This window comes from Pholcus phalangioides, unplaced genomic scaffold (genome assembly GCF_987345545.1).
Source record: "Pholcus phalangioides strain wild (caught in Gottingen) unplaced genomic scaffold, Ppha-v1.0 ptg000022l_1, whole genome shotgun sequence".
In the NCBI taxonomy this organism is placed as follows: Eukaryota; Metazoa; Arthropoda; class Arachnida; order Araneae; family Pholcidae; genus Pholcus; species Pholcus phalangioides.
The window spans coordinates 31495581-31509607 of record NW_028301615.1 but is presented as its reverse complement, the minus strand read 5'-3'; the positions used below and the strand labels follow the sequence as shown (position 1 = coordinate 31509607).

Genomic DNA, 14027 nt, shown 5'->3' with positions numbered 1-14027 from the left:
TTTCAAAATTTTATGAATTTTTAATTTTCATCAATTTTGAATTTTTATCAATATCATATTTTCATCAATTTTTTTTAAACGTGTTTGAAGTTTTGCTTAAATACTTTCTACTCATTTCTGTACGAATTCTGCAATAAAGTTATGCTTTTTTAGATTCCGGATTCCACTCTCCCAAAAAATACTATATCAGAGCAAAAGGTGTCTCGAAATCGTAAGACGCTCCTGTCGCTGAATTATTTTCTCACTTGACCGCGAAATGTCTAAGCCCTGTTTGACCTGATTTGAATACTATTTCCCAAGCACCTACACTTATGGCCCAAAAGTGAAAACAGCCCCACATTTTCCCGATTCAAACTTTCACGAAAAAAATATTGTTTGATTTCTCCCTTCATTAAATACTTTCTTTGTTTCATTTCCAGTTCGACCAGTATTTCCCACGTCAATTAACGAAAATGCTCCCTCCCCTACCCCGGTGCACTTCATATAGAACTTGGCGAGATTTTCTATTCGTCTTGGCGACTTTCTCGTTACCGAGAAGGTTGCTAGCCTCACGCACGTGTGTTCGTGTCTATACTACAGCGTATGTACACACACTACATACTCAACATAACAACGGGGAGGACCGACTGGTTTATAGTGTGGTGGTGAATGGTGCTCTCAAGCGTCTGTTCCTGTCATTATGGATCTCTCTCTTCTTTAGCTTGGAACCAGTTTGGTGGTGTTGTTGTTTTTACGGCTTTTTTTTAATGTGTTTTATGTGGCTGTGAGAGTTGTGGAATAATTTCTTAGTTCTTTGACCAGTGATTTTTCATACAGACCGTCATCATGGCCACTATTAAAAAACCCGAATCCGGTAGCACGAATAGATTATCCACCGAATCCAAAGAGTCATCCTACATGGGATTCGACAGAGGCATTGACTCTGATATAGAAATAGACGGGCCCCTGACGCCTAGTACAGGAGGCCCGCAGGACCCCGTGCCCCCCGTGGATGGTGTGAGTTCGGCTGGACGTTGCTCGAGCGAACCGCACCTGAAGAGGAAGATGATACTCACACCTAAACTTGCCAGGTGAGGTATTATTTGTGACTTATAATTTCTAGGAATTATTTGCTAATCATTTCGAATTCATGTGGCTCTACCACATAGGCTCCCTACCCTAGGACCCCGGATCAATCAACATATCAATTTTCTCAGGAGGGATTCATGAAAAAACCTCTATTGATGGCCCACTCCAGAATCTAGGGCACTGATTAAATTATGAATTATTAGTATGGTGCAATAACGGTAAAATCAATAAAAATTTACGAAAGCCACGGAGATGTATGAGAACCTAATAAACATTATTTAAAGGGCCCCCCTTGAGCCTCACTTTTATATATATACCTTCTTTTGTTTTTTTGTGGGGCGGGGTTGGGACAAAAACTGTGCATATAGGAGCTCGGTCAGCAAGAGCAAGTACGCATTTTGAGTACACCTGTTGCGTTGACTTTGAATGAACAGTTAAAGGGTGAATTTGCCCCACTCCAGCTGATTGCCACCCCCTCGTGTTGCGACCTTGTATACATATAATTAAAATGTACAAAAACTCTTTAAAATACTTCATAAGACACCGCTATCAATTATCGATTACATAAATTCGATGGGACAGGGGTTCACAAACTTTTTCCATCCGCGGTGCCCCCTTCCATATTCCACGCTTATCCGTGGCTCCCCAGAGCGTTAGAGGGCTAACAAAGAATCTTGTCTAAAAACCTTTGTCAATGGGCCAACCGCCGCTGCTCCGTGGCAACCCTGACAATATTTGGTGGCACACCAGAGCGCCCGGCGCACAGTTTGGCCAATATAAATTTTGATAGACCAATGGTTCCAAATCTGAAGTACATGTAGGCCCTACACCGCGGGCGGGGAGGAGGGGGAGGGATAAGTTATGCGAAAGATAATGTGGGGGAAAAATAATAAAAGAAAAACATTTGTAATAGCACTGCACAAGCCTCATATGCATTTTTAAGAATACGCACTCGATTTTTACGAATATTTAAAAATACTCACGTCTCCTAAGCGTTAATAGGCGTACTCGATCATCCTGTGTGTTTATAAGGATACGCAAGCCTTTGACGCATTTATAAGGATACGCAAGCCTTTGATGCATTTATAAGGATACGCAAGCCTTTGACGCATTTATAAGGATACGCAAGCCTTTGACGCATTTTTAAGGATACGCAAGCCTTTGACGCATTTCTAGGCGTGCACAGCCTCCTACGGATTTCTAAGTGTACTTCAGAGGGCCGACCTTAAGACTCACGGCCTAGTCCGAAAAAATGGGAGAAACAGGCTTTTCGTAAGTTAGGAATTATTTCTCTTAAATTTTGAATTTTCATCAATCCCAAATTTTCATTAATTCGAGATTATTTTTGTGCTTGATGAGTTATTATTTCTTTCGTTGATTCTCAATTTTAATTAGTTCTGGATTTATTTCTTTCGTTAATTTCGAATTTTCTTTAACGAAATCTTCATTTTCGGGTATTTCTAAAATGATGTCTTCCATCAATATTCAATTATTTCTTCTATCAATTCCGACATTTCATTAGAGAGTTCGCGAATTATTTCTTTTATTAATTTACAATTTTCATTTGGTCTGCATTCTTTCCAGAAAATTATTTTTTTAATTTTCATCGATTCGAAATTAAATTTTCGAACATTTTTTTAATCAATTCTGAATTTTCATCGGTGTTCTCGAATTATTTATTCAATTAATTTAAAATTTCTGTTAGTTTTGGAATCCTTTCATTAGTTACAAATTTTCATAAATTCGGAATTTTCATTAACTTTGGTGCAAACTTTGGCGTGAATATCATCACAATCTGAATCGTGATTCCATATTTTTGTGCAGATACTGCATAATATCATGGTTTTTTTTTTGAATGACGATCTTCCAAATACGTAAATGGAAATAAGGCTCAAGGGGCCTTCAAAAACGTTTGGGGTCCGGGACACTGAAATCGGTGATACGCCCGAGTTAGTTTACTTAACCCATTTTTGACTGACGTTGCATTTGTGTAAAGCTTTGTTTAAAACTTTTTTCAATTAATTTTGATACAAATTTTTGTATGAAATTAACATCAACAGTTTTGGGGAAATTAAAAGATCTAATGAGAGATACAGAGAGCCATAGTATTTTTTAAAACTTGTTTACAAAGAACTTTTCAAAAATTAAATTTTTGGAAATTTTAACCTGCTTTTCGATCAGGAATTTTTTTTTTCCGTGGCCGTGAACAGAAATAACTTTTTTAAAAATTGAAAAAAATAGTTTTTTCTTAAAATTTTTTGTCACAAGACACATGAGGTTTCCCAAAATCACAATTACTAATTATTTCAATTAAATTAAGTTAATTAGTTTATGTGTTAATTAAAAAAAGAAATTGATTGGGAGTTTACATTAAATACCAAGGAAAACATGTTAAATTAATATTCATTTTTTTCAAACTTCTCAAATATGTTATTAAGGTACCCAGTTATCATAACCTTTTCTTAAGCCTTTTCCACCTGCGGCGTCCCTTCCCCTAACAAACGCTTATCCGCGGGTCCCCATAATAGTTTAACAATGAATTTCTTCGAAAAACCTTTGTTGGGCCATCGCAGCACATAGTTTGAAAACCATTAGGTTACTTATCATTTAGCATAAGCATTTTCACTACTGTAGGGCATGTGGGTGCGGGACCCTGTTCTGTGTGGGGTCCGGTGCGGCTAAACCTGTCGCACACCCCTAAGGGTGGCTCTAGTCAACATCATCTATAGCTAGAGTACATGATATATCTGTAGTTATAGGGGCATTGCTCTAGTACGCCAGACTCCTATTCATTTCTAAGGCGTACTTGAAGCAAGAAAGATTTGTTAACCATTGGTATTACTATGTTCCCTTGCCCTCAATTCATGGTTCTTCTGCGGTTCCCCAGAATAGCTTTGTAGATATTTTCTTATATGAAATAACCACTTCAAAGCATAAATAGTCTCACAAATCAATATCAACAGCTTGCTGTGACGCTCTAGGAGCCGCGGCGCACACTTTGAGAGACATTGCTCTAATGTAACAGCAGTATCTCACTTTTTGTCGTCGTTGCAGTTAATGGCCCCAATCTCTTTTTTTTTAATATTAGACAGAACAAAAACGATGTCATTACATGAAATTTTGTTAAATGCACATCATATCAACATCACCAGGATGGTTGGCGTAAATATTTGCTACCCCGGATGTCGAGAGCGAAGTTTTCCAGTAGAAAAATCATTTTGATTAAGACTTCCTTGTGTGATGCTATTTAAACGATTAACCTCTTCCCTGGTCCTCCTTTCAGAGATATTTCCACGCATGCCGACCATTACACGAGCCTCTTGTTTCCTGGCAATTATCGCGTCGTGCTTTCGGGATATTCAAAAATTTGGAAATTTTGATTCAGTCCACGTCGCTTAATGTGATCACATCGGGACTCGGTATTCCTGATAACGATAACCAAATGAATGTTTGCGAGTGCGGTGACCATGCATCCTGTTTGGTCAAATGCGACGGATGATAAGGGGTCATTCAAGTGTTACGTCAGTATCGAGGGGGAAGGGGTTTTCGGATTTGCTGACTTTTGCTGACAAGGGAGGAGGGGGGGGGGGTTGAAGGTTGCTTACGTCATCAACCACCCTTTTTGAAGATATGAAATATTCTAAGCTGCTGACGAAATTTTGCTGACAAGGGGCGGGGGGGGGGGGCGTCAAAAATGGCTAAAAATCATTACGTAATACTTGAATGGCCCCTAAACGGTTTTGATAAAACTGGACAACTTTGTTTTCCTTTCCTATATAACCGGTTGCAAAATGTTCAATCGTTCCATTTTTTTTTTTAAATTCTAAAAAACGGGACTTCATTTTTCCCCATAAAGCTAAAATCCTGCATTTTTGAGGCATTAGAGCGAAATTGTCTAATTAATGTATATCACGAATTACGATAGTTCTTTTGATGTACACAATACGTCTCATAGGCCTCCCAGAAAAAGATAATTGAGTCAGGTCAACTGAAAGAAATTGATCAAGAACTTTTGATCAAGGAAAGGACTTTCTTTTTTATTCATAAATTTACCTCCACTATAGAATAGCCATTGCAAAAGCAGCTCCGCACGTACATGAATCCCAGCTAATACTACGGCCTGATTACGACATCAAGTACGGAAATATTTGCAACATGGGAGGGGTAAGAAAAGGGGTAAGTCTTGCAGGCTGATAACAATAACCTACAGAGAAAAAAAAAAATCAGTTTGGTTAAACCGTAGCTTCAAAATGAGCGAAAAATATTTCCAACGTAAAAATGGATAACATTATCCGAAATTCCGGTAACTATAAACGAATGTTTTCCCTTGTAATGATATTGGTCCGTTCCGTTCTTCGAAAAAGTGTTAACAATACCCGAGTTATAACATTATCTATGATTATTATAAGCGGCGTTGATTGTAATAGAAAAATATAGAGTTTTTCTCTTTTCTCGGTGTATTGTTCTCAGTGTTTGGAAGGGGTACGGGGAAGAAGCACAAAATCGAAAAAAGTCTTCTTGAAAAAAGATGTTTAATTTTACAGGAAGTTTGGTTATTTCCACTGTGCCAGTTTGCGAATAAGTGAAATTTACAACACCGTTGGATGGGTTAAGTCGGCCCTGGTTTCCGCCCAAACCAAGGCTTTTGGGCCAGTATTTTACACGAGCTCTGTTTTAGCCGTGCCCAGAAATCAACAGCATGACAACTTCGCGACCCACACATGGATCTACTTCTAATTTAAAAATAATTATAAATATTCCTAAATGAGAAAAAAAAATTGAAACCAGTGAGTGGCGTCAGCTGGTGGACCTAAACGGAGCCTGAGCTAGTCCTCCGAACAAAACATAGGCTCTAAATTACTGTGAGCATGCACTGATTTTGGAATTATTTCTCTCTCAACATTTTCCAACTATTACTATTAATTTTCCATTATTAACTTCTCTCACTAATTTCCAATTATTTCTTTCATGAATATGCCGGAGATAATTTTTATTAATTCTGGAAACGAATTTATTTCTTGGGGAATTATGTACAGCAGACCTGTCTTCTATCAATTTAAAATTCTCGTAAATTATAAATTTTCATTAATTTTTACTTAGTACGTCTCTGGGTTGTAGCACAGGCCACCGAAATCGTTAAGACGCCCCTGAAACTAGGAGCGCAACTAATGAATTTATTACCAGATTCTATGTAGATTTGAACGACCCATATCAGCAGCCTTTGCGACCCATAGGTCAAGAACCCCCTGGTGTGGGAAAAGTAGAAAATAACAACATTGATCCCGGGACTTGTGGCTAAAGTCGTGTTTGTTCTTGTGAGGAGAGCTACGAACGTTCGTTAACACATCGAAAAACAACTCACCCTAACCAACATCACCAGATGCTATGTGTGTGTGTAACTCCCATAACCGCAATATTCAATCTTTAAAAATATCTCCTGCTCCGAAATGTTTGGACAAGCCTTTCTGTCCCTCGAACATACCCATGAGTTCCTATTATAAAAAAAAACCCCTCCAAAAACATCTTGTAAGACAGAGAGAGTTACTGGAGCCGTAAATATATGAAACATCCATAACCTCCAACTAGAGGGGGAAAAAAGAAGCCACGGCACTTCCTCAGCAAATGTCACCATACGCACGTTTCCTTGGCGTCTTGAAAATTTTCTCCGAAGAAAAACAACCATATGGTCCCATGCTTTTTAACCATTCTTTAAAATTAGGCTCAGGAAGAAAGGCCTCCACAGACATCACGTACCTCTCTGGTAAATCAACTGAGGGTGGAAAAGGGTGAAAATATGTACTTGCTTGAAGATTTTGCTGGTTTATAGTCGTGGACTTCTCTTGAAAAGGCGTTGAAAGTCAATAACAAAAACCGACATTCTTATTTTTCTATCGTCCCGTGTTGAGTCTTTTGTGATATTCCGCCCATTTTCTCAGTTTTTTTGGGGCCCTTTCTTTGTGGTTTTTAATTCATCCCGTATTTTCCCTCATCTAGTACTTATACATATATGTAAGAAGTCCCTTTTTTCTTTTTATTCTTGATCTTTAGATATATGACAACAGCTGAGGAAGGAGGTCTTTCTTGTACTGGAGGTGATTATATAAGAAGCCTATTCATCATTTTTTCCCTCAACCATGAAATGTGGTGCGAGTTTTCTTTTCTTTTTTTTGAGGCTGGTTTTGGTGATGAATGGAGCGTTTTATTTCCTTTTTTGATGGGAATAAGGACTATTTAGGGTGTTTTGTCATCTATAGACTGGCTTTGTTTCGAGCTCAGCAGTTGTGTGGTTAATGTCCTGGTTTTTTGAATGCCGGGGGACGAGATTCGATTCTAGGAATGGGATGGAAAATTCCCATATGAAGGTAATTTTTTGTGTGTAGGATGATTATATGGCAGTGATTTTTGGCTTTTGCGGCTTCTTTGCTTTAGTAATGATTTACACGAGTCCACACCCCCTGTCCCGGCGTTATCGATCATTCATCCACGAATCCTATACCTCATGATCATTGATTTGTCTACGCATCGTATGCCCTATATATGATCATATATCCCCGCATCGTATGCCCTATATATGATCATATATCTCCGCATCGTATGCCCTATGATGATTTATCCACGCATCCTATGCCCGGTTCTGGAAACATAAATCGGCTACTATTCCGTGACCGAAGTGAATAGCAACTTACGACTTCTTTTCAAACAACAACAGCCTGGAAAATTATATTTAACTGATCGTAAATTTTCAATTTGTGACCGAATTGATTTTATGAGGATCAGCGTCGATATAGTAAAAATAATCAATACATTTGACTGAATCTAATGGGATGTCTTAACCCTTTGAACGGCAGACGTTTTCATATATAGCCGCTGTGTCGTGTGGGCATCGTGCTGGACTCTCGTCCTGAAGATCCAGGGGGTCTATTACGCTCATGTCGTTATGCCCGCGTTTCAAACGTGTTTGGGGTTTGCGGTGCATTGTGGGATAGATTTACGTCACCATCGCTAAAGGTTGATTTTTCTCACATCGTTACTAGCGATATTCGTTATCGACATCGCTACGTAAAACGTTAACTAACGAGAACCGGAGACCACTCGTTATGTTCGCGTTACGGAAATAAACATGGCCGCTCGCGCGTACATTTTTCGATGAAGGTGAGAGCAACGGAGACGAATTAGTTAGAATTGGAAATTATTCATTCATTATTAATTTATCAAATTGTTCATTATAATGAATAATAATTCTCTGAATTACGTTACTTAATTTAGTAACATGATTTAGAGACAGCATTATCGTTTAGAATGTTATCTGTACACATACTGATTGGAAAAAATTATTCATAGTGGTAAATCGGTATAAATTATACTCAGTAAAAAGATAAATCACTCTACAAAACGGTTTTTTTTTAAAATCTTGCATGGAAATGCCTTTATTCTAATCTTAAACTCATCTCAATATAAGAATATTATTTAACTGGTAAACCTCTCTATCGCGATGTTTTCAAGACATTTTAAAATTCGCTCAATATTTTTTTTTACACCTCGTTCAAAATCGACGTCAATATATATTTAAACGTCTCCAGATTTTCCCCTTCTTAATTCGTTTAATAACATTGATATTTTGTAATATCAATTAAGTATTGCTACTTTCTGTGCAGTACACAGACGTGTAATGCAGTAAACACCATTACACACACTATACTCTGCGCACTAAGTACACTATAAAAAATCAAAGTAAATTTTATTAATCAACAAATAAATTTTTTCTAATCCTTGAGTGCATTTTCTGATCGGAGTATAAAAAAGATGTCAACAACAGTGTAAATTTGGTGGCACTTCATTCTCATGTGTGACACAAGGAAACCAATTGTCTAATTGATGATGTAAATAAAAGGTTACTTGTTCTTGATTTTGACTTAATATCAAGACGGTAGATTAAATGTGTTAAAAACATGGTAATATATCATGATGATATTTTTGATAGTCGTTTTGCAAATTCACATAGCGTCATTGAACTTCAATAGAAAATCATTTTTTAAACGTAATAATTTAGAAAATTTCCCCGCGCGCCAGTATCATGTGCGTGCATAGCCTACCTTTTTCTCAAATATTTGATGAAAATAAAAATAATCCGGATGAATTAAAAAAAAATGCAGCTTAGAAAATTAGGGACAACCAACACACACTAACGCGTACAAAACTACAAATAAATAAAATAATAATAACGCACGTGCTGCAGCACTCGTTGATAGTGATGATGATTATCAGCAGCGGAGAAAATTATCTGATTGGTCCATCCCTTTCGGAGCTAACGCAACTCTCGGACCAGGGAGTTTTTCGTAAAATAGATAACGACATACCGCGGGTTGCTGAGAAAAATCAAGTTTTTGACGCTGGTCGCTGAGATTTGCGTTATGAGGCTCGTTGAGAATTTGCGTTAAGGGCGTGACGTCACTAACGACCTCGTTGTATAACGACGTGAGCGTAATAGACCCCCAGGTTCGAATCCCGTTGACGGCACAGTGGTGGTCGGCTGAAGTAGGTTTTCTGCGGTTTTCCAGCTTTGTGAGCCCCGGTCTCCCATTTAAAAAAGTCTCTCCGCAGAAAGCAGGCAGACCTGCTACACGATACTGACATAACATGAAAATCCATGCATTTCGATCTTAACTTCAGAAAATGGAAGACAGATGCCAGCTTGAACACTAAGCAAGCGTAACTCTACAACATAGATGCTTTAAGGCCACACATTCACTCAGAACATACATTCCGGCATGTGCCGATTCGTTAGAAATTCCGAAGAGGAATGTGTACGAGGTGCATGTACGGTTAAGTAGTAGTAGTAGACATTTTCATAAAATTCATAGAAAACAGATGCGTTCGCTATGGGGAGCGAACGGAAAGGGTTAATAAGGAGGGGGCGATGGGATAAAACAATTCTGACAAATTGTGGTAAGGTAAATAAGATTGGAAAGCTCTGTGCTGGGGTAGTTTCGTCGTATCAACAGTCACAATATAGTGATTAGGCAGATTCAGAGATAATGATTTACATCAAAATATTTTGTTTGCCTTTCGATTTTTTTAAAGAATATAATGTATAATGTGAATTACTATTACACGAAGCTATTTTGTGCGTTTTCTTTTTAACAATAAGAAATGATTTTTACAATGAAATAAGTAAATTCGCGGTAATAATATTTTGTAATATTTTTCGGGCATGTATTAATTCAAGAACTTTCGGAGATTTTGGCAGCCTGCTGGCCTGACAGTATACAAATACGCAATTGTGCACGAAAAACCACTTTCACGAAACACACGCGTGTATCGTAAACTGAGTCTGAGTCACTGTGTAATGTATCGAATGGGATTACAAGGGGTGGAAACGACACAATCCATGAATCTACATGCACCAATAACGTATGCAATTCCTGGTTTCGATCCCCTGCATCGGGAAGGAGGCGGAAAAGACATGACTTATATCAGAAATCTTTATACGCATTAAAATATATGTAAGCACAGAACACCTCATTTATCATCCGTTGGATATTGTAAAAAATGGCCATGAATCCCCTATTTTTCTGCTTTGTGGAGAATGTTGACTTGGAGTGGAGGGAGGGGAAAAAATTGGCTTCCATATCTTTCCTTTGAAAAAAATTGTGATACACTGGTGTTCGAAATTAAGAGAATAAACTTTTTTTTCCCCTTCGAATTTCTCAAAAAGTTTCAAACAGAATTTTTCAATACCGAATACTTAGACATTGAATTTTTCAACAACTTTGAATTTTCATACATTCCAAATTTTTTTACCATTTCTGAATTTTTCGCGATTCTGGGATTATTTCTTTTGATTATTTTCCTTATTTTTAACTTATGAATAATATCATAATTAATATTCACCAACCATAAATTTCCATTAGTTTTCATTATTTCTTCCATCAAGTACTAATTTTCATTAGTTCTGGAATTTTTTCTTCATTTGTTCTGGAATTATTTTTCTCATTTCTGGAGTTACTTTTTTGATTAGTTCTGAAATTATTTCTTTCATCATTTCTGGAATTATTTTTTTCATTAATTATGCAATTTTTTTTTCTTTTCGTTAGTTTTGGAACTATTTCTTTCATTAGTTCTGGAATTATTTCTTTTGTTAATTCTGGAATCATTCCTTTCATTAGTTATGCAATTAGTTCTGGAACCATTCTTTTCATTAGTTATGCACACACAATTAGTTCTGGAATTATTTTTTTCACTATTTTTGGAGCCATTTCTTTCATCATTTCTGGAATTATTGCTTTCATTAATTATGCGATTAATTTTTTTCTTTTCGTTAGTTTTGGAACTATTTCTTTTATTAGTTCTGGAATCATTCTTTTCATTAGTTGTGCAATTAGTTCTGGAGTTATCTCTTTCCTTATTTCTGAAGTCATTTCTTTCATTATTTCTGAAGTCATTTCTTTCATTATTTCTGAAGTCATTTCTTTCATTATTTCTGAAGTCATTTCTTTCATTATTTCTGAAGTCATTTCTTTCATTATTTCTGAAGTCATTTCTTTCATTATTTCTGAAGTCATTTCTTTCATTACTTCTGGAATTAGTTCCAGAATTATTTCTTTCATTCGTTCTGAAATTATTTCTTTCATTCGTTCTGAAATTCTTTCTTTCATTAGTTCTAGAATTATTTCCTTCATTAATTTAAAATGTTCATCAAATCGATATTTTTATTATTTTTTCTGTGTAACTTTTAATGTGAATGCATTTTTCTGTATGAATATTTTTCAGCATTCCTGAAAACTTCGTAATAAATCACTTCCCTCCAAAAAATACAGTACATAAAATCGGGGCTAAAATTTTTGGGTCCCTGAAATTGCTAAGACACCCCCGAACCCCGCGTCCGGTAAGGGCAACCCTGCCATAAAGTAGCAGTCCATGCAAATTAGGAAAGACCATGCAGATTGAGCCTTATAAGGGAAGCGAGTTCAACCAGTGTTTGAACCGTTAATGCTATGGAAGATGATCTCTTCTGGGGAATGCAGGGTTATTTTTCCACTGACAAATAGCTATCGGATTACTATGGACACTTTGGAACCTAAAAGCAGAACAAAAAAAAAACAAAAAAAAATTGAGTCTAGGTAGGTTTTAGTTAGAAAAGAGAGGGTGACGGCGTTTCGTGCACTGATCTCAGTCACTGATGTCATTCTGGCATCGGACTCGAGTCCAGTTTCAAGGAAGGTATCTTATTCACAGGAAACACGAGCAGAGTTGGAGAATTAGACACCGAGGTTTTCCGATATTCTCGTGAACAAGCTCTACAGAATTTCGAATTTGCAATGAGTTAAATCAGTAATGAGGTTTAAAAAAAGAAATCCTTTTTGAGTTCGAGATTACACCCACCGGCAGCCATTTTGCTTGAAACTAAAAGCTTGGAAGGATCCGAGAAGTTATCTCGAGAACTCCAAGAGGAGACAGGAAGCTGTTCTCATTTTACACGCTTAGGGTCTTTTTATTCTTGTAGTTGCGCCCTTCTGGATTGGTTCCTTTTTTTTTCGAGGGGGAGATGTGGTTCCTTGTCGGTTTAAATCTATCATCTTGGCAGCCCCTGTTGGGGGCAGCATCTTTTTTCCTTAACTTACCTACAGAATCTTGAGAAAGAAGAGATCCAGTTCCTTGTTTCACGCTATACGTCATATTTCTACGCTGGTATCAGAACATCTGACAAGACAGTTTCACACATGGCTTGTCATTTCTTGGTTTCAACAGATGGAAATATTTGTCTTCACAATATCCTTAGATTCTAATTTTCGTTTACCTAAAACGTATTTCCTGCTTCCCCGGTGGATCCATGAATCGAAAAAATCTGCAGTTTTCTGTTCTTAAACCTTTTTCTCAGTGTAAATCGTTGAAATTAAGTGAAAATTTCCGTGGACCGGCATAAATGGGAGAAAAAATTTGCGAACCTGCGAAAAAATGGAAAAAAAAAACACATTAGGAGGAAAGTTTCCGGACTTCGTATATTTCATTTGTATACTCTGACATTAAAAGCACTAGAAACTGCGTTAAGATAGGACTTCTGCTGCTATCTATTGAATAAAAGTAAAACTGTTTGTTATTAGAATTCTTAAAATAAGATAGTTTTTAGTTTTAAATAAATTTGCAGGAAAAAATACACAAAAAAATATATGGTATAAACTATAAATTTCATACTTTTTTTCTGCTGCATACCGGTGTAAATTTTATGCACCTTAATACCGTATAATATCGGTTACCATATTTTTAAGTGTTTAAAAAGAGAAATTTTTCCGACGTTTTCAAACATAAAACTCAGTAATCGGTATTTTGGCGCATAAAACTTACACCTGTATGTAGCATAACTATTAAAAATTTATAATTTCATAGCACATTTTGTTCATTTTTATGCTGCATTCAAACCAACAACCATTTTATTTTAAGAATCATATCAGATAATTTTGCTTTTATTTGATAGATGGTGGTAAATATCTTATCGCAACACTTTTAAAGCAATATTTATGCGCAAAAAACATGGGTACGGGAAAGATTATGGAATACGCAGAATACGATTATTTTCCTGCGTCTGGTAAGGGTGGCAATGATTTAGTACGGCGCCGGAGCCTCTGTACCGTAATGTGAAATATGAATATTCTGTCCAAACTTGAGGGTGTGTTTGACACATCCCTCTCAATTCGAAACTACGAAAAAGTGGGTATTGTAGTTTGAAGCTTCAAAATAAAAGTTAAATTTTTAAAAATAACTTGATTTTAATGAGTCTTTGATTACATGGGAGAAAAACTAGGGCAAACAACTATTCCGAAAGCATTTTTCCGGACAGTGCATTTATAAGTCAAAAGCTGGAACACTCCCTGGAAACCAGGACGTCTGACCACCCTCGCTTAGGGTGAATTCTGTAATTATTTTTACCGAAAGAGTTAAATTCACTCTAACCGATTTAGAAT

At 36.7% G+C, this 14027-nt stretch overlaps 1 protein-coding gene across 1 annotated transcript in view; it reads left to right on the top strand.

Moving 5' to 3' along the window:
• Positions 1-592: 592 nt before the first annotated feature.
• Positions 593-14027, top strand: part of LOC149070191 (proton channel OtopLc-like) — a 38278-nt gene continuing 24843 nt past the window's right edge. Inside the window, exon 1 of the mRNA XM_089249752.1 lies at positions 593-1070. Within this exon, the coding sequence (XP_089105878.1) occupies positions 826-1070 (245 nt within the window). The 5' untranslated portion in view covers positions 593-825. The remainder of the gene's footprint in view (positions 1071-14027) is intronic.